Consider the following 23,562-nt stretch of genomic DNA (forward strand, 5'->3'; position numbering starts at 1 on the left):
AATATAATAGTGACTGAAAAAGGGATTAATTCAAATTGTAAAATGTCCATACATTTCACAAATCCTCCTTTGCATGTAAAAACAGAGAAGCACTGATTGAAATTGGATGATTTTTTATTAGCATGTTGACATGCAAACCACTGCTCGCCTGGCAGCCAGTTGCCACTGGAGACAACAGGTGGACCTACAGACATTTCGGCTACATCTCGTATTTCTCAGGTACAGAGAGCATTTAAATATAGCCGGCAAGACGACTGACAGCGCAGCGGTGGAGCGGTACAGAGTGCACATGAAGGTTATGCAAGTGTCCCATGAGTGTCCTCTATGGGAGGTAAAGTGCCAGTCTAAGCTCAATTATTTGTCTGCCGCCTTCAGTGAAGCTGTCCATAAAGTGCTCTCATCCACAGAGAAACCTCAGCAAACCAGCTGTTGGGGCAAATTTCTGTTCCGATTGTGTTAAGGGGAAGATTTTAAAGACCAAAAAACAAAAACAAATCACAGTTCTGACACAATTAACTCTTTAATGGCTCAAAAGTGTTTTTATTTTTATTTTCACGGCAACATTATGAGGAAGTCTGTCATCTGGCTGTGAAAATGGATGTTAGAAAGTGCAACTTCCCTGCAGCAGAGTATAAATGACCTGTTCTGCATACAGCTTGGCAACAGCTTACACAACAAGATTGGTTTCCTCTTGGAGGTCCCCGGCGACCCAAAAAAAAAAACACGTAAGAAAAACCTCAGATCTACCTCATACATAAATGCAGTAGCCGCTTTGTGCTGTCAAAACGAGAACACAAGAGCCTGGGAGGTGTTCAAAGTAAAACCGGAAACGGGTCATAAATCAGAATAGGTTGGATTAGATGTAAATATGAGCAGAAATATTCTGTAACCCTAAATATTCTGTAACCCTGCTCCCCTCCCTGTAACAATCTCTCCGAGAGCACCAGCCACTGCACCACCTTGCAGCCCGGGACATCCATTTTCTGAAATGGGATGTAGAAAACAATGACAAATGTGATCTATTCTTTTATCGCTGCTCATTATGTTAAGACAACAACAAAAAAAGGTTCAACTGATATTTATCTTCCTTGTACTTTTGTTGATTAAAGGTTAAATAATGACTCAGTTCCAGTCATGTCAGAGAAAAATTCTTGAAACTTCCAGGATTTTGTTTAGTTGAAGTCACCCGTTATGTCCGCTTTACCTTTAATGTCACGGGTTTGAAAATGTCCCTGCTGGAAAAAAAACACAAAAAAAATGAACATCAGATCCAAAATACTGAGAATAGGTGGACCGTGTAGTTCTTTTACTATAGCAGGGGTCTCATTTAAACATCAAACTAAATTAGCCATCGCATCAAGGTGTACAAAAAAATAGAACAGTCTCTTAAAAATAAAAATAAGGGCTCCAAAAAGATTCAAAGGCTCATCTTTCACAAATTGTTATCACATTTTTATCAGTTTGGACTGATGACAGTCAGAATACAGCAGATACTGGTGATGATTTTGTCACAACAACTGAAGCAGCTGTACATTTCAATATACTTAATATCAGTAAACAATTCTTAGGTTTTTTTCTTTTTTCTTCTTCAAAATACTCAAAAATACTATGAAGGCTGGCTCTTTACTTCACATGCATATTTCTGTTTGTTTCTCAAATGTCAGAACTATTAGCATTACTTTAGGAGAAACCCTAAATGAGAAGTCAAACTCATTTTTTTTGTGTTCTGACAACCAGAAGAAGAAGAAGCAGTTTAGCCAAACATCAGCCTGAAAGCTATTTACATGCTGGAATTCTTCTCCTCTATTGTTCGATGAACGTTCGATTCTGCTCCACAAAGCTGCTGGACGCCCAGCGGCTTCAGGTGAACGGATGGAATGAAGGTTTTTGGAGGACACTGATTGATGAGAGACGATGAGGTCTTCTCCTTTTGCACCACAAAGTCTAATCTGTCCTGACATGCAGACAAAATCTTCCTTTGCAGTGCAAAACAATCTCTTAAGAGCTTGGAGGCTTCTCCTTTGGAGACTCCTTGAGATCGACCCCCTCCCCGAGTGATGAGGATGAAATGCTCCTGGGGTCTGTGCTTCCTGCCCTTCAGGGCAGCTCAGTCCCGTTTGCTCCTGCCTCTCATCCATGAAGACCTGCGCGGCAGCAGCTGTTGGCGAAGCAGTATGGGAGTCCGATTTGGGGAGGTTGGCAGCTCAAGCAGGTAAAGGGTAAAGGGGGGTGGGGGTGGGGTCGGCACGGTCAGATGTGATACTCCACGGGGAAAACCAGACGCGTGCCGCGGCTCAGCAGCTCCTGCTCGCGGGAGTCCAGCTCGCGCTCCAGCGCCTCCTCGGACGTGCTGCCGCTCCGTTTTCCGTTTGCGCTCCAGCCCAGTTCTCCGGCGGCGTCCGCTCTGCCTGACGCGCCGTTGGCCGTGATGGAAGTATCGCCAAACATGAAGGTCAGGTCGGCGTCGCTGTGGATAAGGTCAGAGTCTGGGTCCCTCAGCTCGTCGTGATTCTGAAAACAAATGCAGACAGGAGCATGAGCGAGGGCTGTCGCCATGGAGATGATGCGAGGTTCAGTGTGCCGAGGCTCATAAGGGACACGAGGATTCACAGAGGCAAGGGTGGGGGACTTTCACGGTGTCATGAGCTGCAGCAAAGTGGACTGAGAGGAAGATGAAAACAACAGGAAACCACAGCAGACTCATTTCATTCACATTAACTGATGGGTGTGAAAGGAACTGCTCAAACATCGAACAGCGCAATTTGAATTTCAGTCAACGATCTGCTCTAAATTACCCAGCTCTGACTGACTGACTGACTGACTGACTGACTGGCTGCCAATCGATGGCTGCCACTTCTCCCCGGGGGAACAGGATGACTTCATGTCAGGTCAATGAGTGGAATATTCAAACGATGTGACGGGGGGGAAAAAGAATGACATCGCATCTCTCCAACAATTTAAAAAAAAAAACTAAATAACACCCACACTTAACTGTGTTTGAGAAACGGTTGCCAAAAGAAAGACTTCTCAGAACAGGAAACTGAACACATGCAAATATTTTGACTAATGCAGTGAATTGTGATTGAGAGTCTTTAGCACATCAAAGTGTAAAACCAAATACAAATCATTTTTTAGTCGCAGGTCTTTCCCCATTTTCAATGGTAAATGGTGTATACTTAAATAGCGCTTTACTACCGTCTTAGAAGGCCCAAGGTGCTTAACAGTCACAGTCCCATTCACCCCCACACACACACATTCACACACTGATGGCAGCCCCACTGCCAAACTCTGGCACCAACCTGTAAACAACAGGAGCAATGTGGGGTTCAGCGCCCTGGGAAAGGCGGGAACGGAGACTGCGATCCTCCGTTCAGAGGTCGACAGCCGCCCTAACATTTCGGAACATTTTCTGGCTCAGAAAAATCCCAACATTTTTTCCCACACAAGTTATGACAAAATGAATAAGCAAAACAGGTGGGCTGTACTGTACACCTTTGAGTTGAATAGATCTACTGTAAACCTGACCTTCATACGTTTTATTTTTCAAAATTTCTTTTTTCAGATTTATTGATTTAAAAAGTGCTCAGCAGCCTAACGGGAAAAAGAATAAATCAGGCTTATCCAGAGCCTGAATTACTCAATGTCTTGTTGCTTCATAGCAGTTACAATCATAACACTTCCACCGCCGTGCCCAGTATCATCTTTGATCATCTTATTTATCCTACCAGTAAAACGTTTGACTAAAGTTTTATTACAGTAATATAAGCTGCTCACCAAAAAAATTAACACCAAAAAAAGAATAAACTTGGACTTGCGGATGAGTGTCCGTCCTGTTACAGGAACTTTGCATGAAGGGATTGGAGTGGGGGGGGGGGGGGGGGGTTGATGTTAAACAACCAAATGGTTCACTGTGTCTTCAGTTTGCCGCTCCCCCAGGGGATGGGTCAAAAGTGGAGAACAAATCCGATCACATGCAGTCCGCTCTACCTCTGCTCCACTAACATTCTGAACACTGTCGGGTTCGGATCAATCCCAACATTCGTTTCCTCAATAATTATGCCAAAAAAAAAACAAACCGGTGCACTAGAGCTCCTGTAAACCAGACTTTCAACAAGTCAATATTTAATTTATTTTTTTTAGATTTTTCTTATTCAAAACTGTTGAAAGAGGTTCGGCTGATCCAGAGACAATTACTCACCGTCTTGTTGCCTCGGAACATTCCAATCATCACACCTCCACCACCATGCTTAATAGTGAGGAGTTTCTGCTGAAATGTTGCCTCCCCCCACCCCCACCCAACAACTTCCCTTTGGCCTCATCTGTTAGTCTCTGAAGTTCTTTGTTTTGTTTTTTTCAGAAGCACTTAGATAAAATCAGCTGTACTGTTCTGTTCAGACAGAGGAGGTTTTCTCTCAAACAAACCACACTTGTTCAGTCCTCTTTTTTTTTTTTTATTCTGCTGTCATGGACCTAAATGTCTTACAAGCACAGAGATTTCTTTAAGGACCACATGTACAGTATCTCTGTTGTTTTTCCACGTTCTGAGGATTTCACATTCTGACCTCAAAAATTTAAAAAAATGGGCATCATCTCCAGGGAAGTGTGGTAACTGATCCTTGATCCTTTTCTTCATCAAATCCAAACATTTGCTAAAACTATTACTGGTGTTTTTTCACCCCCTCATAAAGCAGTAAAGACCCTCCACTTTATGGAAATATGATGATTTAGCAGCAATTCTATTCATTTTATATTTAACTTGTTGGTTTAATTTTGGGCAAATGAGGTGAAATGATGAACATATTTATTATTTCCTCCCTTTGCTCCCTTTCCAACGTGTAAAGCTGCTTTGTTTCAATGATTATACTTTATATTTTGTTGTTTTTAAGCTTTATTAGGAAGAATGTTTCATCTATCTTCACGTTTGTCATTCACAAGTTGGAAATGAATTAAAACAGATAATAAAATAAAACATTTTGTTCAAAAGAAGGGTTTATTTCTGTGATTTTATAATGTTGCAAAAAAAAAAAAAAGCATGACCGAAAAACAGAAATAATTACATTTATTTTTAATTGCTTTAATTCATCTTCATTCATTTTGAATAAAGATTTTTGTTTGGCAATCTCCAGATCAAAAAATCTTTGTTAAAGATAATCTGACATCTGTCATCAAAGACAAAAAAGATCCAGATGTAAAGAGGAAGCAGGCCTGTCTCTGGTCTCTCTTTGTGAAGCGCAGCTCGCATTCATTCAGCAGCTTTTTACACTCAGGTTTCCATCCATCCATCCATCCTCATACCCCGCTATATCACTATCAGGGTCTTGAGGTTTTCCACAGTCTGTCCTGGCTACTGTTGGGTTCAGGTGGAGTACATCCTGGATAGGTCGCACACTCCCACGTGCACACCTAGGGTGCAACAGACCAGTCAACCCATGAAGCATGATTTTGAACTGTGGGAGGAAGGCGCAGTGCCTGGAGAAAACCCACACATGCACAGGGAGAACATGCAAACTACACAGAAAGGTCCCAGGCAGGATTTGAACTATGGCGCCTTCTAGCTATGAGAGTGCTAACCACTGCACCACCGTGCAGCCCAGCAGTCAGACCATAGCTGGCAAAACAAATCGCTGCACACCAGAAGGAAAAACATTTTTCTTCATTAAAAAAATATGGAGAAAAATATGGAGAACTCTCTGAGAAGTTTCCAAGGAGACTGCACCGATAGTTTTAACATTTACTGTCCATAAAACCAAAAAACATCACGAAAAGTTGGTGTAAACAAAGCAGATAATTTATTACAATAAAAATGACTGTTCGCATTAGCAGAAACTGCATCACTGGGTTTCGGCTGAAGAGAACTTTTTGGGTTTTGTGGTTTTTTGGGTTCATCTGCACCTGAATACTTCTGCTCTGTGCCATTACTGGCAGACTCTGAAAAGACTTTTTTTTTTCAAGAGAAACAACATTGTCCAACTGACTCATTGAGAACCCTAAACACAGTGAAAAACAGGACAATCCTAAAGTTGCTTTCACTTATAGGCAAGAAATGTCCAGCTTCGTGTCTGCATAAACCTCAGTAAATGAGGCAGAAAATGTAGAAATTCTCAACAAATCCTCTTTAAATGCAAAGGTCCCAAACTTCTGCAGCTCAATGCTTTGTGTTATTTGTTCTAGAGGTAAAGTTTAGAAAACCCTGCAAGAATAAAGCACCAAATCTTTTAGGATAGAAGTTTTCTCACAGTACTCAAAGCTACTAGCCAACAAAAAAGAATAAACAGGTTTTTTTAAATGACCAGTTAACCTAAAAAATGGAAGTAATTTGGAACTTGATTTAAAAATGTTGTTTATATACAAAAAAATTCAACTGTTTAAAATGGCAAAAAAACTATGAATATAAACAAAAAAGTTTAACATTTTAATATTTTGTAAACAGCATAAGTGTAAAAGAATTTTAAAAGATGCTGCAAAAAACTTTTATGGTGATATGTCAGAAACTACAGGAGAATAACAGGATTTTTACTTAAAAAAACATTATTCCCCTTTAAACTATTTGGTACTACTATTTTGCTTTAGTGCCAAATCCACTAATAAGCAACAGCTGCATGCAGAAATACTTCAGAATCATATTTCTACATAGTATCCTTTAAAATCACATTACAGACTTCAATAAAACATTAAATGTTTCAATTGTTTTTGAGAAGTTTCAGTTCCAGCTTTTGACCCAAAGCAGCCGACAAAACAAAAGGAAACTTTAGAAAGTGAGTTTGTTTCAAACGTCATCCATAAAACTACGTCCACCGAGTTTCAAACATTCTAAAACACAAAATACATCACGAATAATCAGAGCATGACTCTGTTTTCTGTTTCTGCCTGCATGATACAATCTCTGAAAGAGATGTTCTGTTTTATCTAAACATTAAACTTGAAGCCACTATGGCCACAGATTAGTTTCAGACAGATCATGTAAATATTTGTAATGCTTCCCCCCTCTTAGCGTTTTTAAAACTTCCTTTTCTAAACATAGGAAATAAACAGAGCTGCAGTTTAAGGTTTTTTCGTTCTTTTTTTAGAAAACGGAACATTTTCCCCTTTTTTTCCATCGTTTTGCTGATTTCGCAACAGCTTCCACTCAAACTATCATTTTGAATGTGTCGATTGACAACAGATAATTACAGGTTCTTCACATACAGCAGTGCTGTTAAGTGGCGATCGCGCACAACGACCCTCACCTCGTAGGCCTGTGGAGTGGTCAGGCAGCTCGCCAGCGGGCCGCAGTAACCGGGCAGGGTGGAGGTGAGGGGGGGACCACTGTGTGTCAGAATGGGCTTAAGGTAGCTGAGAAGCTCGTAAGGAAAACAAACATTTGGTTAAAAAATGTTCCATGCGCAGAAGGTTTACAGAGAATTTGAAATGTGTCCTAACAGATTCATATAATAAATCTAATATGTAATACAATGAAGTAGACTACTTTACACAGGTTTTTACTAAAATTACATTATGTTGTTCATCTTTTGGCACATCCAGTCAAGGGTCACCACAGCTAATCATCTTTCAATGATGCGGCGCACAAGTGGTTTGGTAAAGTTTTTTACGCCGAATGCCCTTCCTGACACAACCCTGTATTTTTTCTGGGCTGGGGACCGGCACAGGGAGAGCCATAATAAGGCAGAAGTGAGAAAGGTTTTGCCTAAGGACCCACACAGGATGAAGCTCATTGCGACCTTAAAGCTAAATAATTTAAATAGTTGAGGTTGGCAACAAACATAATATGAATGCTGCAAAAACATGTTCAGATTCCTGCAGAAAATAAACTAAAGAACAAATATTAAGCTGTCTTTATTCAGTCGACAACATTGTATATTGAGATTCATGATTCTATGAGCAGCTGAAAGCCAACAACTGTGTTGTAACTGCAGTGCAGCAGAAAAGATGAGTTTCTCTGCTTTTGGGCCGTGATTAGAATTTTCTGGCTGCGGAGACTCAGAGTTTATGTGCAGATGGAAACAGAGGGCTGCTTCAAGCTCAGCTGTCCCGAAATAAAGTCATGTGTCATGACTGTGTCAGCTGCGGCTAAACAGAAAACTATATCTTAACAGGGAGGGAAGTTTCCGAGTCCAACTGCAGCTGCTCCAATTTGAAGCTGCAGAAGTGCTGAGGTGGAGCGGCCGTAAAGTCTGCAGACATTTTCCAGATGAGCATTTGGATTTAAACCTCAAACAAAAAAAGATGCTACACATCTGTGACCACTCTGACTGGACACTAGATCCAATTCGAGCGGCAAATAGAATAGAGATCGACCTTTAGGTTTCAAACAGACACAGAAATGAGTCCATCCATGCTGCAGAACAGACAAAAGGATACTTGTGGTCAAAGTTGTACCAAAACCTGAAGAGCCATGCGCTCTCCTGCTTGGTTTTACTCTGTCCATCCCCCTGAGAGCCTTCCTGGAGAAAAGCAGGAAAAGTACAACATTTTTATTTTACAAAATCATAAACGGGAAATAAACCATCATTTCAAACTCATGTTATTGATTAAAAAAAGGTTGTGTATTTTCTCAAATGTTTAAAACAATCATCTTGATTTTAGAATTGGCTAATAATGGAGCCGGTTAGGTTGACCTACCAGACACATTTTGCTTTATCTGGTTTGAAATTTTTCATAAATGTAACTTGAAAAATCGAGAGAGAAAAAACAGAGGAAAACCCGAAATGGCAGCCATCTTTAAAGATGGTGGCCATACGCTCAATTGTTAAAAATATATTGGATTTCTTTTTGTACCAATCTGAACAATATGGGCTGTTCAATCAAAATCATTGAGTTGTCTTACTTACGAGCAAGAAAATGAGTTGGGAAAATAGCTAATATTCTATTACAAAAATTCATTCTTTAGTGTGCCAAAGGCAATATGTTATCATATATATTAATATTGTTTACTAGAAAAAGGCTTAAGAATAGCATGGTATGAAAATCTTAGATTTTCTTGTGGCAAAATGTGGCGCTTGTACCACAAAATACACAATTATTTTAATAACCTGCTCCACTATAGGAGATAATGATGGAGAGTCACATTATTACAGGAGAAAGGTCAATACAATAAATCAGCAATTACAGCACTAAATACATTTTAAATCACTCTCCACTGCATTTCCACTCAGCAGTGATGTACAACCACAGGGTAACTTATCAGTTCAAGCAATTTCTGTGCTTTAGAGCTGAAAAACAGAGCAATGCTCCATCAAACGTTTCCACATTTTGTGTGTGAACCGTGTCTAAAATGGGACCGTTTAATCACGTTTAATGCAAGAGAACACCAGAGGAGAAGACAATGGACGTTGCGTCCCAGAGTTCTGACATCTCATTTAAACAAACGTCCAACAAGCATCCAGACAGACAGGATCTGAAGCTTGAGGCAATCTGTCACAGCCGCCTCACAGTGGAGGATGTGTCGCAGCACCGCATGATGAAGACAAGTCCTCTTCACAGTTAGAGCTCAGAAATGATGAAAACAACAACTCTGGAGTTGTATTTACATGTGTTTAGGCTTTAAAATGCACCAACACGAAACAGCTGAACACGTTCAAACGTTGGAAACGTCTCGAGTAGGAAACTCACCCCCTGCAGGACCTGGAAACTGTCTGCAGAAGGCTGCAGGTCTTGGTCTGGATCCACTCCAACTCTGCAACAATATGGAGATTAGAAAAAATAAAAACCAATTGGAACACTAAAAGGGTTCACATTTTGCTGGGAAAAAAACAAAAATTTGGGAGGTTTGGGTGACTGTCAATCTATAAATATTTAAGAGTCTTGGAAAGAAAAGCCACCCTCTAAAAAAAAATAAAAGGCAACAGGAGGAAGGAAGCGTTTCTGAGAATTCCCAGAGCCTCCAAACCGGAGATGGGGGGGGGGGGGGGGGGGTGTACTTCTGAGTGCTTAAGCAGAACCAGCTTTAACCCTTCAATTTGAAACGTCACAAAAAAGGTGTCATGGCAAAAGAATGGCATTTAAGAAATAATCAATAGAAAATATGAGCAGCTCCGCCCCCCTTCCCTTCCCTGTTGCAAGCAGCTTGTAGCCACCCTGGTTTTCAAAAGGCTTTTTTTTTTCCATCTGATTTAGCATGATTTAAATAAAGAAATACTCCGAAATACGATTTGTCCTCAATCATGAGAAAAATGCTACTAGAACGTAAAAAAAACAAAATTACCAAGAACACAATTTTCATTGGAGTAAGTCTTTTCAACAGGCTTCAAAGAAAAAGGAAGAAGCATGAATGATTAGAAAATACTTGAAAATATTCAAGGGACCCCTCAAAAACGAGATGTTGCATCTCAAGGGACTAATCCTCCCTTTGCTCAATCAATGCTTCTTTTAAATAAATAACTTGAAGGTTTTGAAACTGAAAGAAACTTTTCAAAATCATCCACACTGGTCCCATCAGGCATTACATTTCTAATGTAAAGAAATGTCCTCATGGTGGCTCTGCAGACACGCGTGAGGCAAACTTTACCAAAACGTGTTGAGTTTCAGCTGGAATAAGCAGGGTTAACAGAAAAATAGCCCCAATTAAAAATGACACCCTCCTTTAATGTGGTGAAAAACATTCACTCAGAGGCTTAAAGCATGACTGAACCATGGTGAGGACCAAAGAGCAAAACGTGAACTTCATTCAAGGACAAATCCCCGCCGCTTGCTTGTCTTACATTCACATCCACATCCTGCATGGAGGCTTAAACCTCTGCATCCCCCTTTTTTTTCTCCTCATTCCTGCTTCCTAAATTCACCGTCTTTGCAGATGACATAAATGCTTTCAAGTCAAGAACATCTGCACAGGTCTGCTGCAAAAAGCACATAAGATCATCCAACCAACTGTGAGGCCTTTATTTTGATAAAGCATTTCTTTATCTTCTTGTAAGTAATTCTGAGTTTTTCTCATGATGTTGGATTTTAGAGCCCTGGACTTTAAAAAATAAAATTGTTCCATCAAATGAGCATTTTGTGCACATAAGTTTGCATTTTGTGTGCACAAAATAATAACATCGGTTTAGAGTTGTATTATGCTTTTCCAGACGGTCAAAGTGCTTACAGTTATAATTCATTCACTCCAAATTCATACTAGTGAGAGTCGAACCACTGATCCTTTGATTACTGGATAACCCCCCTCTCAAAATAGATGAACTATGCGCTGCATGGCTGCTGTCTTTTTTGTCACTTTGTAGTTTAGTAACAGTTTTTAAACCCAGCTTTCAGTTAAAAACAACAGTCGAGTATTTAATTTACCAAATGCATAAAAGCATATTTACAATATTAAAACATAGGGATTTGTCTCTTGCTGTAAACTATAGAGTTGTAAAAGTTAGTATGTAAATTGTTTAGCAAATGATAGAGATGCTAACCTGTGTGCACAAAAATAGTAATTTGGGGGAACAATTTATTTATTTTTGAATGTCACGTTCAGGCCTTTGTAGCATTTTGTTGTTTCTTTTCAGCTGCTGAACAACTACACTTCCTGTCTTGACAGCTTCCTCTTTTGATGTTCAAAATAAAAGCATCGAGTTAAAAAACAAGGAGATCTTTTAAAAGTAGTTTTCACTTTACCTGGAACAAAACCTAACCTTTAAGAATGAGGGGCAAGGCGGAATTCGTCAGGCGCAAACCTTAGCTTACATCTGACATTTTGGAGCGTCTGCCGAGTGTGTGGTTATCTTTAGATGTTTCCACAAATGTCGTACACAGGAACAAGGTCACGGACAGACAAATTCACTTTGTGAGGCCTGCCAGAGCAGCTCAGACATCAGAGAAGCTCAGAGGATTGAAGCTGAAGGTCATCTTCAGGAGAAAAAAAAAACCTCCAAAACGTTATGGATTGTAATTTTACAGCAAATCTTTAACCCAAATTGTGAAAACATTGACTCCTCTCCAATAATCCATCACATATTCCTCCTCAGCAAGGCTGTTGGGCCTTAGAAACCTAAACAAAAGAACCTACATGATTAAAATCGTGGTGCATCAACAGTAGCTCTAAACTAAACGCATTAAAGTAAAGCTTTAATATCTTCTGTACTTAAAGTTGGAGTGAAAAAAAAACCCACAAGCCGTGAGGCTCACAGTGCATCACAAGTCTTTGAAACACATTTATTCCTATCAGAGAAGCTTTCTGGATTAAAAAAAAAGACAAAACAGCATATTCATGTCATTCTGAAGAACGTGATCAGCAGTACACACACAAGGAATGGGAATCAAAGCAGATAAAGTGACCAAAAACGGTGAGTGGCAACAATCCGGGCCAAACATAATCCCCTGCTTTGGGAACATCTACTAATCCTCAATCTGGGCTCTGCAGGTTTAGCAGATGTTCAGACACAGAAATGAAAAATTTTACTGGATGACATAACAAGAGCTCTGGAAAAGACAATTCAAATGCATGTGGGGCCACTTCCACTCATCACTTATTGATTGAATGAGTTTGTTTGCTTGCACTGATCACTAATAAAACTATTTATCTTGTCAATACTTTGATTTCAGTACAGACTTTGAGTGTTATCAGATAACAATCAGCTTCTATACAAAAACCATTTCTTCGCCGTCACGTCAACAGGAAGGAGGTTTTCCATTAGCAGCAAAATGAAAGCAGAAGGATGACAAAAACCGCATATGGACTCCATGTTTTAGCTGCTGGAATTTTGTCACAGCAGCTGTTTTCTGAAGAAACGTGTGTGAATTTGATTGCTGCTCGATTGTTTCGGTGTAAAACGTATCCAATAGTAGTCAAACATTTTTAATTTTTTTAAATATTCATAAACCAATTTTTCTTACCTCTAATGTAAATTTACTAAAGTATTCCCATTTCAATTTATTTTTTACTTTAACCCATTGACGCCTATTGATGCCAAAATGCATTCAATCCTTTTGGCTCCATAATGACCATAATATAGAATCTACTTGCAAAAACAGCATTTTCACATTAATGGAAATAAATTCAGGAGTTGTGTTGAGGCAAGAATTCTTAAAATTAGGTTGATTGCTCAAATCATTTTCATTTTTGCTGTTTTTTTGTTCTTCAATTTTGTCTTTTTAGGAACTACAACCAATTTAGTCAGCAGTTTTAACACAAGAATTAATAGAAATCAGTTTCTGTTTTTTTAAAAGGTTCACATAAATAAAATTAGAAATATTTATAGTTATTTCTCTCAAACCTAAACGTATAAATACTAAAGTGTTTTTTATAGTCAAAACAACATTAATATAAAACCAGTCTTTTTTATATGCAGGGATATTGGGGGTAATCTGAGAATTTGGAGACTTGAGGTCTGAGTCTTTATTTGACAACACTGCTACAGAAACGACAACAGTGCAGCACAAAAAGCTACTTCAAGAATTCAGAAACATCTGTTTTCTTGTCATATTGATAAAGCAATTTACAAACATAAAAAAAGCCATTGGATTATTAAAATTATGGAAGTCAATGTTGGGAGATGTGAGAAAATCCAACTTCACAATAAATGCAATTAAACGCGAATGAATCATTGAGAGAAACTGAAATAAATGGAACGGCACAAAGGTGTGTTCGTCTGTGGCCTGCTTGAGTGTTTCTTCCTTCTTAGATGATGATTCACGGCTCATTCTGACAGTCAATCAAAGCAACAGAAGAGAAGATCTGGGTTTCATGAATGCACACAAACAAGAAAAGCTCGGAATAACTAATGACTCACAGCAGCACGTAAAAAACAAAAAAAACGGATCAGACAGAACTACAAATACCGTCGCTTTTTAAATGATGCAGGTATTAAAGCCCATTCAACTGGAAAGACGACATGTATTTTATCATTGTGCGTTTTGCCTGGCTTGAGGAGGCATTCCTCCTGTTAAGCAGAGCTCAGTCACTCTGCTGCTGTGAAGCAGATAATCGGCTTTATCGTGATAAATAGATGCTCTCGTCATAGTCGGACAGGAAATGAAGCAATGGCCGAGTCTCATTCAGACACTAAATGAAATTACTGTAGCCATACACTGCATGAAGAAGTGAGGGGCAGCAGTAGAGATTTATGGCTCCATCTGCTGGCTGCCTAGCAACCAAAGCAAGATTTAGTCGTGAAGTTGACACACTGAAACTGCTTCAAATCATTTCAGAAAACAACCTTTAGAACTTTTCCACAGCGGATGTTTGGATTCCATTTAGGTTTTTTTGTGCGTGCAGAGCATCAGATCACTCCCTGATTGCACAACAATCATGGTGTGGGTATTAAAAACTTTGATTCCTCAATTTAAGAAAAACTAATGTTTTTGTTTTGGTTTTTATATCAGTGGATTTCCACCCGACATACAGGAAATCTGTTAAAAGGCAACAAAAACACTTGATGATGGCCCCCGTTTATGGAACAGTCTGCCAGAGGACCTGAGAGCTGCAGAGAGCATTGAAGTTTTTAAGAAAAGGCTAAAGACCCCTCTGTTTAACCTGGCTTTCAGCTCATTTTTTTACTACCTTAATTTATTTATTTTGATCTATTAATTTATTTTTATCCATTTATTTATTTTTTTGTTAATCCATTTTGTCTTTTTCATGAACTTGCACTAGATGTGTTATTTTAAATTTACCTTATTTCAATGTTCTATTGTTTATTGCTTTTATCAATATGTTCACTTTTTCATTCTCATTTTTATTTCCGGTGCCTCTTCAGTTGGAACCCTCCCTCTGTGTGGGCTGCTGTTCAGCCGCTGCAGCTCTAGATGGGAAACTGCATCATTGCTTAGCTGTGGTGGAGCGGTCCGCACCTGTGATGCTGCATTTGGCAGGTTATGCAGCTGTTCACGGAGAGGGAGGTTCCAATTATTAGCGTTTCCAACATCTTTTTTTTTTAGTTCAGCGTATTTCTCATCGTCTTTCCCCATCAGTTAGGGGGGGTGGGAGGTGTGAAAGAAGTGTGGGGTTATGTAAATACAGGGAGGGGGGCCCTATTTTGACAAATTTTTTATTTCTGTGCTTGTTTATTTTAATTTTCATGCTTGTTTTTATATTATCTATTTTTTTGTTTTAATGTAAAGCACTTTGTGTTATACCTTTATGTGAAAAGTGCTTTATAAATAAAGGTTGATTTGATTTAAATAGAGATGACAGAACTGCAGGATGTTTCACCCACAATGCTGATGAACAAAGACAATGATTTGAAAGTTGACAATATTTGCTGGACATCAGATTTAGAAATAAAAGTAGCGCTGAACTTGGAATGAAAATCAGGCTGGTATTTTAGACAGCTGCAGATTATCTTTTATCTTCTAACATCAACTCTGTCTTCTTTGAGTATTTATCTAGTTTATCATTTGTGAGTTGAACACCCCATGAGACAGAGATGCTTCAAAGTCCATTTTTGGCTGGTTTTGTGTCAAAGTAAGATTTTTATTGTAAAACAAAAAGTGTAGGAAAAAAAGTAATAAAAGCGTTGTTTTTTTCCTCCCCAACCACAGAGGGGGAAAAAAACATGACAATAGTAGAGAATCATCTTTGACAGACCTGACATTGTGGAGGCTAAATAAACATAATTGAAAAGTTTTCACAAGCGATCTTGTATTGCGATCTTGTGTGTGTGTGTGTATGTGTATATGTGTATATGTGTATATATATATATATATATATATATATATATATATATATATATATATATATATATATATATATATATATATGAAAAACTTATCCAACTTAAATAGATTATTTCAATAGGTAACAAGTAATTGGGTAAAATTTATTCAACCTAGTTTCTTATGTCTATCCAAGTCAATATTGTTTTTACAACTCAAATTTACATATTTATCTAACTAAATGTCATATTACTTCATTTCAATTAAATGTTTTTCCATCTTAATTTATTGTAAGTCTTGAACTCTCATATGTCTAAGTTTGAGGCCGCAGATATTCTCATCTTTATAACATTAAAATGTAAGTTTCAATGTGGATTTGAAATATAATTTAAGCATAGATTTATCATGAATTGACTTTAACTTCTGTTCTTGTTATGACAAGCAGCCAGTAGTGGTGCTAAATAAACTCATCATCCTCTCCCTCTCTCTCACTCATGGTGCAGAAAGAATTAATAATAGTAGAACTAAATAACTCAGCAAAACACAGTAAAACGGCTAAACAACTAAACACATTTGGTCAAAACCCACACTTAAACCCAAATCCGTCCAGACAGGCAAAGGGAATGGTATCCCACAATTCCTTGCACTGCCAATCTAACAGCAGCACCAAAGTTACACCTACTTAATTGAGTTAATTTGAATGAAAGTACAATAAATGTCTGATAACTACGTGTATTTTTAAGTTGACTGAACTCAGATTAATGATTTATCTTTACTGAAGCAAATAATTAAGTTAGATCAAAGTAAAAAGTTTATCTTTCCAACATCCATATGTGGTCTTATCATCCTCTCACAGAGGAAAATTTATTATCTGAGCTTCTTCATCCACTAAATCATCTTCAAATGGACACGCCATGCTGCTTCACCTCTCTGAAAACAAACTAACCTTCAACTAAACCTGCTCAAGACCAGGTTATGTTCAGAGCATGAGTTGCTATAGCAACTTGACCTACCCTGAAACATACCTCCATTTTTGGAACTGATAGCTGAGGTTATCAACTTCCTTAGCCTCAAACTTACCGTGGGAGCTAGCATAACCTGCTTTCTGGAAAACCCCCCTGAAGTACTTGTAGCGGCTCATTACTACTGTTGTTTTATCGTTAATAATCTTGCTAAGGCATGGCTAACAATAGTTATTCGGATGAATGTGAAGTTTACCTTTTTATTTGGACCAGCGTTTCTTTTTGTTGTTTGCACTTTTTTATTTCCTGTATTTTCCCTCGTAACATTTCATTTGTGGAAATTACTTTTTGTATTTCAAAAAATTTCATTTTACTTTTGTTTCATTTTACTGTAATTATCTTTTGGTGTGTAGATTTTTTATTTTTAAAATGTAATGTTTTTTATTTTTTGTCATTGTGATCTTTAATATGTTTTTGCTTTGAGTGATTTTTTGATGCAAAAAAAAACAACCCAGTGGAAACAAAAAGAGAAAAGCAGCTGCAAACAACAACTTTACACTCATCCAAATAACTGTTGTTACCCACGCCTCTTAGCATGATTATTTATACTTGTTGGGTTGAGCAATTTGTTGGTGTGATTTGCATTTCAGGGCCACCGTAGATTTTGCATCTATTCAGGCCTCTGTCAGCAAGAGAAACACGCAGACAGCATTTTGTGTATTTTCGCTACTCCATAGTTTGTTATAAAAATGTAATTGGAACCCGAGCAGAGTTTTAAAGAAGAATGATCACCTGATGTGCAGCCAGGACAGCATGGGCGTGGTTCCACCGCCAAACACCCAAACAGTGAAGAAGACGATGAGCAGCGTGGTGGTGAACATCATCTGCCGGGCGTAGGTGGCGGTGTCTCGAATAGCCAAAGCAAACGCCATCGCCCCGCGCAGACCTGCACAAGAAAAATACAAGAAAAATCCAGCGATCACTGCAGATCTAGTGATGATCTAAAATTGAGACGTGGTTCATCTTGATACCTGCAAACATCATCATGTGCTGGAAGTTTCCTCTGATTTTGACCCTCCGCCCCAGGTTGAGAAAAAAGGAGAGTGGGTAGATGTTCAGAGCTCGTCCAATAAAGATGGCCACCTGAGAGTTGAGTCAAGAGTTTCTGACAAAACAAAGTTTACGCACTCAACACTCCTTTGTAGCAATATTTAAAAACATAAAATAAAAACAGCTCCAAGGTTCTCTCAAAGGATACGAAAGCACCGATGATGAAGATGGGGCTGAAAATGTGATTCTGGAAGGTGAAGAGAGTCAAACCCATGTAGGAGAAGATGAAATTCTCAGCCAGAAAGTGAAGGACCTCAAAGAGCTGCAGGTACAAAATTACATTTGTGTCACGTTTTTATTCCACAAATATTGAGTTTAAAACAGACAGGAGTCCAAATCAGAGACAGAAGCCGCATCTCCACTGATAAAAATCAGTTTCACACATTGATCTACCTTTTTTAAGAAACTAAACAAGACTGTGTGTGGATCCTAAATCAGTCATGTGCTCTTCCCTGCATTTCGTCCTTATAGCTGATCCCCCCCGCCACTCTGAACCGCCATGCAGGAGGGATGTCCTCAGACCGCCCCGATTAAGGTCACAGCAGGCTGATCGCGGCGCCATCTGGCTCCAGCGTTTGGATGGGAGGGGGGAATTCAAGATAAAGGGGCGGCATGAGCGCAGGGCTCAGAGCATACCTGCTTGGTGCGCTTCGTAGACTCCGCTGAGAGGTTGTTGTAGGTGTAGTGGGCCTGTGTGATGCCACAGAACAGCACCGCCACCACCCCTGCGTTACAACAGAACCATACAAAGATAACGTCATCCATGTTTACACGGAAACATTCCAGCTTGAAAAATCCTCCACTCTGATTTTTTCAGAGTGGAGGATTTAGAGTTGCTGCAAGTATTTTTACTGCAACACATTATTGTTTTCTGTAACAAGAAAAGAAAGAGAAAAAAGACATCAAATAAGTAGGAATAATACGCTTCGTTTTTCACTTTTTGCTATAACTAATACTATGGAAAATAAGTACTTAAAATATCGATATTAAATACTACATCATGCCAAATTTAATTTTTGAGCTTACAGCCCCTCACATCCCAAACCTGACTGCAGCTGTACAGTTTAGAGCCAGATGTCAGATCAGATGAGGAAAACAAAGACGTAAATGGATCCATTTGTCTGCAAGTGGATGCATCAGAATGGAGCAGAGGAAGAGAATGTTGCACGCCCGGCATATTTTCTCTCTTAACTCTCTGCAACTCTTTTACAAAACAGATTTTTTTTTGTCTGCTCCTGATTCACAACAATTTTGAATACAAATGTCCTTCCTCACCAGAAAATTCAACAAGAACATGTTAAAGAATACCAAAAATACAATATTCATTAGACTGGTTCTTCAAACTTAAAATAATATTAATAAGCAGTGAAAAAAAAAGGAAAGGGGATGCAATTTGACCAAAACGGACAATTCTGTGCCGCAACTTTGCAAAAGTCTTTTAAGCAGAGAAAATTCAATCATCCTGAGACCCAAGAGACCATAAAATGTTTATGCTCTCACTGAAAATGTGAAATATTTGTCTCACCTGTGAAGCCGCAGGCCTCGGCCAGCAAGAAGGTGCTCCATGACATGAGGAAGAACAGGGCGGTCTCCAGCAGCGGAAAGCAGTGCAGCTTGGTGAATTTGGTGACGTGGAGGCCAGTAATGGTTAAAGAACAACACAAACTTTGTTCTCTGCCTAACTGCAGTTATGACAGCAAACCAACAATTTTAAAGAAACAAACAAATGGCCCATGCTGCAAGCTGAAAGATATGAGAGCAGTGACGACCCCTGTGGTGGCCCCCATCACAAAAGAGCCACTGAAAATACCCAAGAAGACACCCACGGACTTGAAGAAGGCGGCTGCGTCGAAGATGTGTGTGTTTGCACTGCTGGGTTGGTAGGCTACAATAGACCTGAAACACCAAAAACAAAAAAGAGAAAAATCCTAAACGTTTCTGACAGCCAAATTTACAAATAACAAAAATAAATCCTTTAATGACAAGGATCAAACAAATAAATGCAACACTTAAGGTAAAATAAAAATAACTTGCCGAATGTATTTTAGTTTTTGCCTTTTAAAACCGAAATGTCTAATTTGGGAGGTTTTTTTTTTTCTTTTCTTACAAAAGGACAGAAAAATAAAAATAAAATGCAAGGACACTTAGCATCCAGTAGAGGGCGCCAAAGCACCTTCTTAGTGTCAGCAAAAGAAGAGATGAGGAGCACTTGTGTTTACTCACAAACTGGTGCCAAATTCAGCAGGAACTCAAAATGCTGCTGGATTTTGGAGCTATTTACACTGGAAGCCACCAATATGAAAGAATGTGAAACAAACTGGGAAAATACTCCAACAAATGCAAGGTAACCATAAAATAATCTTGAAGAAACGTACTATGATCATCACTTAAATTAAAATTTGGGAATTTTGCACAACACTCAACCACAGTGTGTTTTTTTTCTATCAAATTTGACTCAAGGAAAACAAAAATAACAACCTCCAAAAGTAAAATCTTATCTGAAAAGATAAAAGGGTAGTATTGCTGGAATGTGAACAGGGCATCGTGAGGTTTTGAAGATTTGTGTTTAATTAGTGATGAAATCACAGTCTGCAGGTAACGGGTGAAACGGACCACATGGATGGACTGTTCTGTATCGGCGTGCAGACCTGCTCCTTTCCGGGAAAATTAAATAGGCAGAATTTATTTCTCAATGAAATTTAAACAATTCCTGAATACCTCTGTGTCCAGCAGGGATCCAAAGTTGACCATCCCGGTCACACTTTCTCCCCTCTATTTTGGAAGAGTTTTCAATTCCACTTTGACTTTGCTCCACTTTCTTAAAACCTTGCTCGAGCTACAGTAGGTCCACAAGTTAACTTCACTGTTGGCTGGACTAATTTCTCATTACACTCCTTAAGAAACTTAACAAAGGTACAGATTTTTCTGCTGCTTGTGGAATCCACAGAGCCACATTGTGAGCTCTAACGAACACATGGAGAACACTTGAAACAGAAGAGAGCCTTCCCAAGCAGCCCAAATGACCACAAGAACACAAAGAGTGCTCATTCAGGAAACCATACATTGCAAAATATTTGATACTTGTAAAGTAAAGGGTTTACAGCTGTTTCCACTGCTCTACACCTTTCTCTAAAACAGCACAGTCAAGATTTTTTTTTCTCATTAAGAACTGATATTTAGAAATAGGGAAGATATAATTCAAATTGCTATTCACAATAGAAAAATTTGACTCAATATTAAATTACGTAATATGTAGGTTTATGTTGATTTATGTTCTATAAGGATTTATTAAAATGGGCCAACTTGTATCACGATAATATTTTAATTTTCTTCATATTTCTTTCTAAAAGGAGTCATTTCTAATGATAAACTAATTCTTCTTTCACTGTAATCAAAATTAACTACAACTAGATAAATTAGACCTCAAAAAATGCAAAATATTTGCTCAAAACTAGCAAAAAATAGTATTATTTTGGCTGTAAATTAGTTCTGACAGTTTGCTTTTTAAGCTTACATTCCCTTTATTTTTTCATCTATATTTTATTTATTTATACTTATTGCTTTTATTTATTGTAACGCTACAGTGATTTGTTATATGTTATATGATTTGTTTTTTTGTACTCATTTAACTAGTGATTTTCTACTTGAGATGAGGGTTATTTTCCTATTTTTAGGCTACCTCTATTTGCAGTGATACGACAAAACAGAGCCGGGACTCATTTAAGGTCAAAGGTCATGACTTAACAGTCAGAAAGAGACTTTTGGGCAAAAAAAGATCCATGAAAAGTTCAAGAAGAAAGACGCTGCCGACTGCAAGACATGCCTCACATTTGACACAAACATCTGGATTGTCCCAAAAATATTTAGAAAAAGATTTAGTGAACGGATGAGACAGATGTGGAAGATCTGTTCGAGTGAAACTAAACCAGCAATTCCGAGGGAGCATGGCGGTGGCTGTGTGGTGGTGTGGGATTGCTTTGGTTAAAAACATATTGAAACTCTAAATTCGTCACTATGGAAAATATGTTCATTAAACTAAATCTTTTTTTTAAATCTAAAGATGAATGCAATAAAATGTCAAATCACATCTACATTAAGGGTGGTCAATAATAAAGCTGCAAAAGCTCCATGTGTGTCATAGGAGGGTCTAAGGGCAGGGATGCCCAATTTGTAAGCAAGTGTGTAGGTGTGAAAATGACTAATCATATGAAGTGTTTACTTGTATTTAGTGGGAAAAGCAGAGGTGTGACTTACGAAGAGAGCACAATGGCCACTGCATCGTTCATCACACTTTCTCCAAACAGCAGAGCGTAGAGATCGCCGTCTGCATGGAGATCGTTAAAGATGGCCAGCACCGTCACTACAACACACAAGACAAACACAACCACAGTTTCAGAACCAGACAAAGTGTAAAATCATTCAGCCACTGATGCAAACCCAAACAAAATTTGCATCATCTGAAATTCAACTAGTTCTGCCGTTTTCTTACTTTTGCCTGTGAGAACAAAAAGTTTACGTTGCATCAGTACATTATTTTTTGCAGTGCATAAAGTATTTTAAATCGATTTGATCACGGTTCCTAACCTCTGCACACAAAATGTAACAAAATGCAAAGTAAAAAAAATGTAAAATTCCTGTTTTATTAGCTCATCTTTTGTTTCATGTTTTATGTTTTCCAACTACTGGTAGATTTTTTTTAATCAATTATTATTCCTAAACACATTTTTTGTTGTCTCTGTGCATACCAACTTTATGAATCACAATTATTCCAATTTTAAACTTTTCAATTAAAAACTGCCTTGAGTTTCTTGAAGAATCATTTTCTTTGCTGTTGATCAATGTTTTCTTTGGAGAATCCTCACAGTGAATCACAATCTCATTTTCATACCACAAGAAAACAAAACCATTGTAGGGGGAAAAAAATAAATCCCAACACTAAACTGTGCGGAATACCACTTCTGATTGTAACATGCACATCCGACGTCTACTCAAATCATTGTGTCAATGTATCTCTATCTATTGGTAAGGCTTCTCTTTTATCCAGGATAAGTTGTCTTGAAGTTGGGTCAAGGCTTCATGATGAAAGACAATTAGATAAGAGGTAAAACGTTTCAACCTCAACACACTTTAATCCAGTTAATAACTATTCTAAAGCTGCAACAATATTTCATCATTTTTCATTTCCTTTTAATCAAATGTTTCTTTCATAAATCAAGTTTCCTATGTGTATATTGATAGAATTCCTCTAAATCTGCAATGCAAACTGTTTGATACTTGCAAAGATTGAAACGTTTGTTTGTTTTTTTTAGACGCTCAAGATAGTTTACCAGGTTTGAAGTCATTTCAACTTATCCTTGCTCTACAGCTTTTCTTAAAAAAAAGCACAGTTGAGAATTTATTTGGTCTCATTGGGAGTTAGGATGTAGAAATAAGGAAATTCCTATTAAAACTGAGTCAAAATCCTTCTGCTCCATACTCAATTGACAATATGGAAACTTGATTTAAAACTCAAAAAACTCAAATTGCTTGATGCTTATGGTATGTTCATAAGACATCTAAATGCATTTTATTATACAGAGACGCCACTGGTGCTTATAAGAAGGCCTTAACTGAATAGAAATCTATTAATAAAATGAGTCATTTCCATGTTTTGTCACTGTAATTAAAAAGAACTACAATTAGGTACATAAAAAATACAAAGCATTTGATTAGAACTAACATTCAATTTTAAGTAATTCTATTTAAATGTTAGATTTTTTAGCTTATTTTTCCCTTTTTGACTGCTTGTGTCGGAATTCTTGTTTCTACATTTTGATATATTTTATAACATTGAAGTAAAAATGACTTGCTGCATGGACAAATCCTTTTACAACTTTGTAATGATTTTCTTCATCAGGTTAGTGTTCTTTTCCTGTGTGTC

At 38.1% G+C, this 23,562-nt stretch overlaps 1 protein-coding gene across 2 annotated transcripts in view; it reads right to left on the reverse strand.

Moving 5' to 3' along the window:
- Positions 1–96: 96 nt before the first annotated feature.
- Positions 97–23,562, reverse strand: part of slc9a7 (solute carrier family 9 member 7) — a 32,653-nt gene continuing 9,187 nt past the window's right edge. The window contains exons 6-16 of one of the 2 annotated variants that reach the window (XM_020702656.3): positions 21,897–22,002; positions 19,397–19,538; positions 19,168–19,273; positions 18,279–18,367; positions 17,791–17,904; positions 17,564–17,675; positions 17,325–17,478; positions 9,610–9,673; positions 8,359–8,441; positions 7,227–7,332; positions 97–2,511 (exon numbers count right to left, since the gene is read on the reverse strand). In XM_020702656.3, coding sequence (XP_020558315.1) covers positions 2,251–2,511; positions 7,227–7,332; positions 8,359–8,441; positions 9,610–9,673; positions 17,325–17,478; positions 17,564–17,675; positions 17,791–17,904; positions 18,279–18,367; positions 19,168–19,273; positions 19,397–19,538; positions 21,897–22,002 — 1,337 coding nt within the window. In that variant the 3' untranslated portion in view covers positions 97–2,250. Of the gene's footprint in view, positions 2,512–7,226; positions 7,333–8,358; positions 8,442–9,605; positions 9,674–17,324; positions 17,479–17,563; positions 17,676–17,790; positions 17,905–18,278; positions 18,368–19,167; positions 19,274–19,396; positions 19,539–21,896; positions 22,003–23,562 lie in introns of both variants that reach the window. The other variant, XM_078946292.1, reaches the window with a different exon arrangement.

This window comes from Oryzias latipes, chromosome 4 (assembly GCF_053564925.1).
Source record: "Oryzias latipes strain Hd-rR chromosome 4, Olatipes_Hd-rR_3.1".
Taxonomy (NCBI): Eukaryota; Metazoa; Chordata; class Actinopteri; order Beloniformes; family Adrianichthyidae; genus Oryzias; species Oryzias latipes.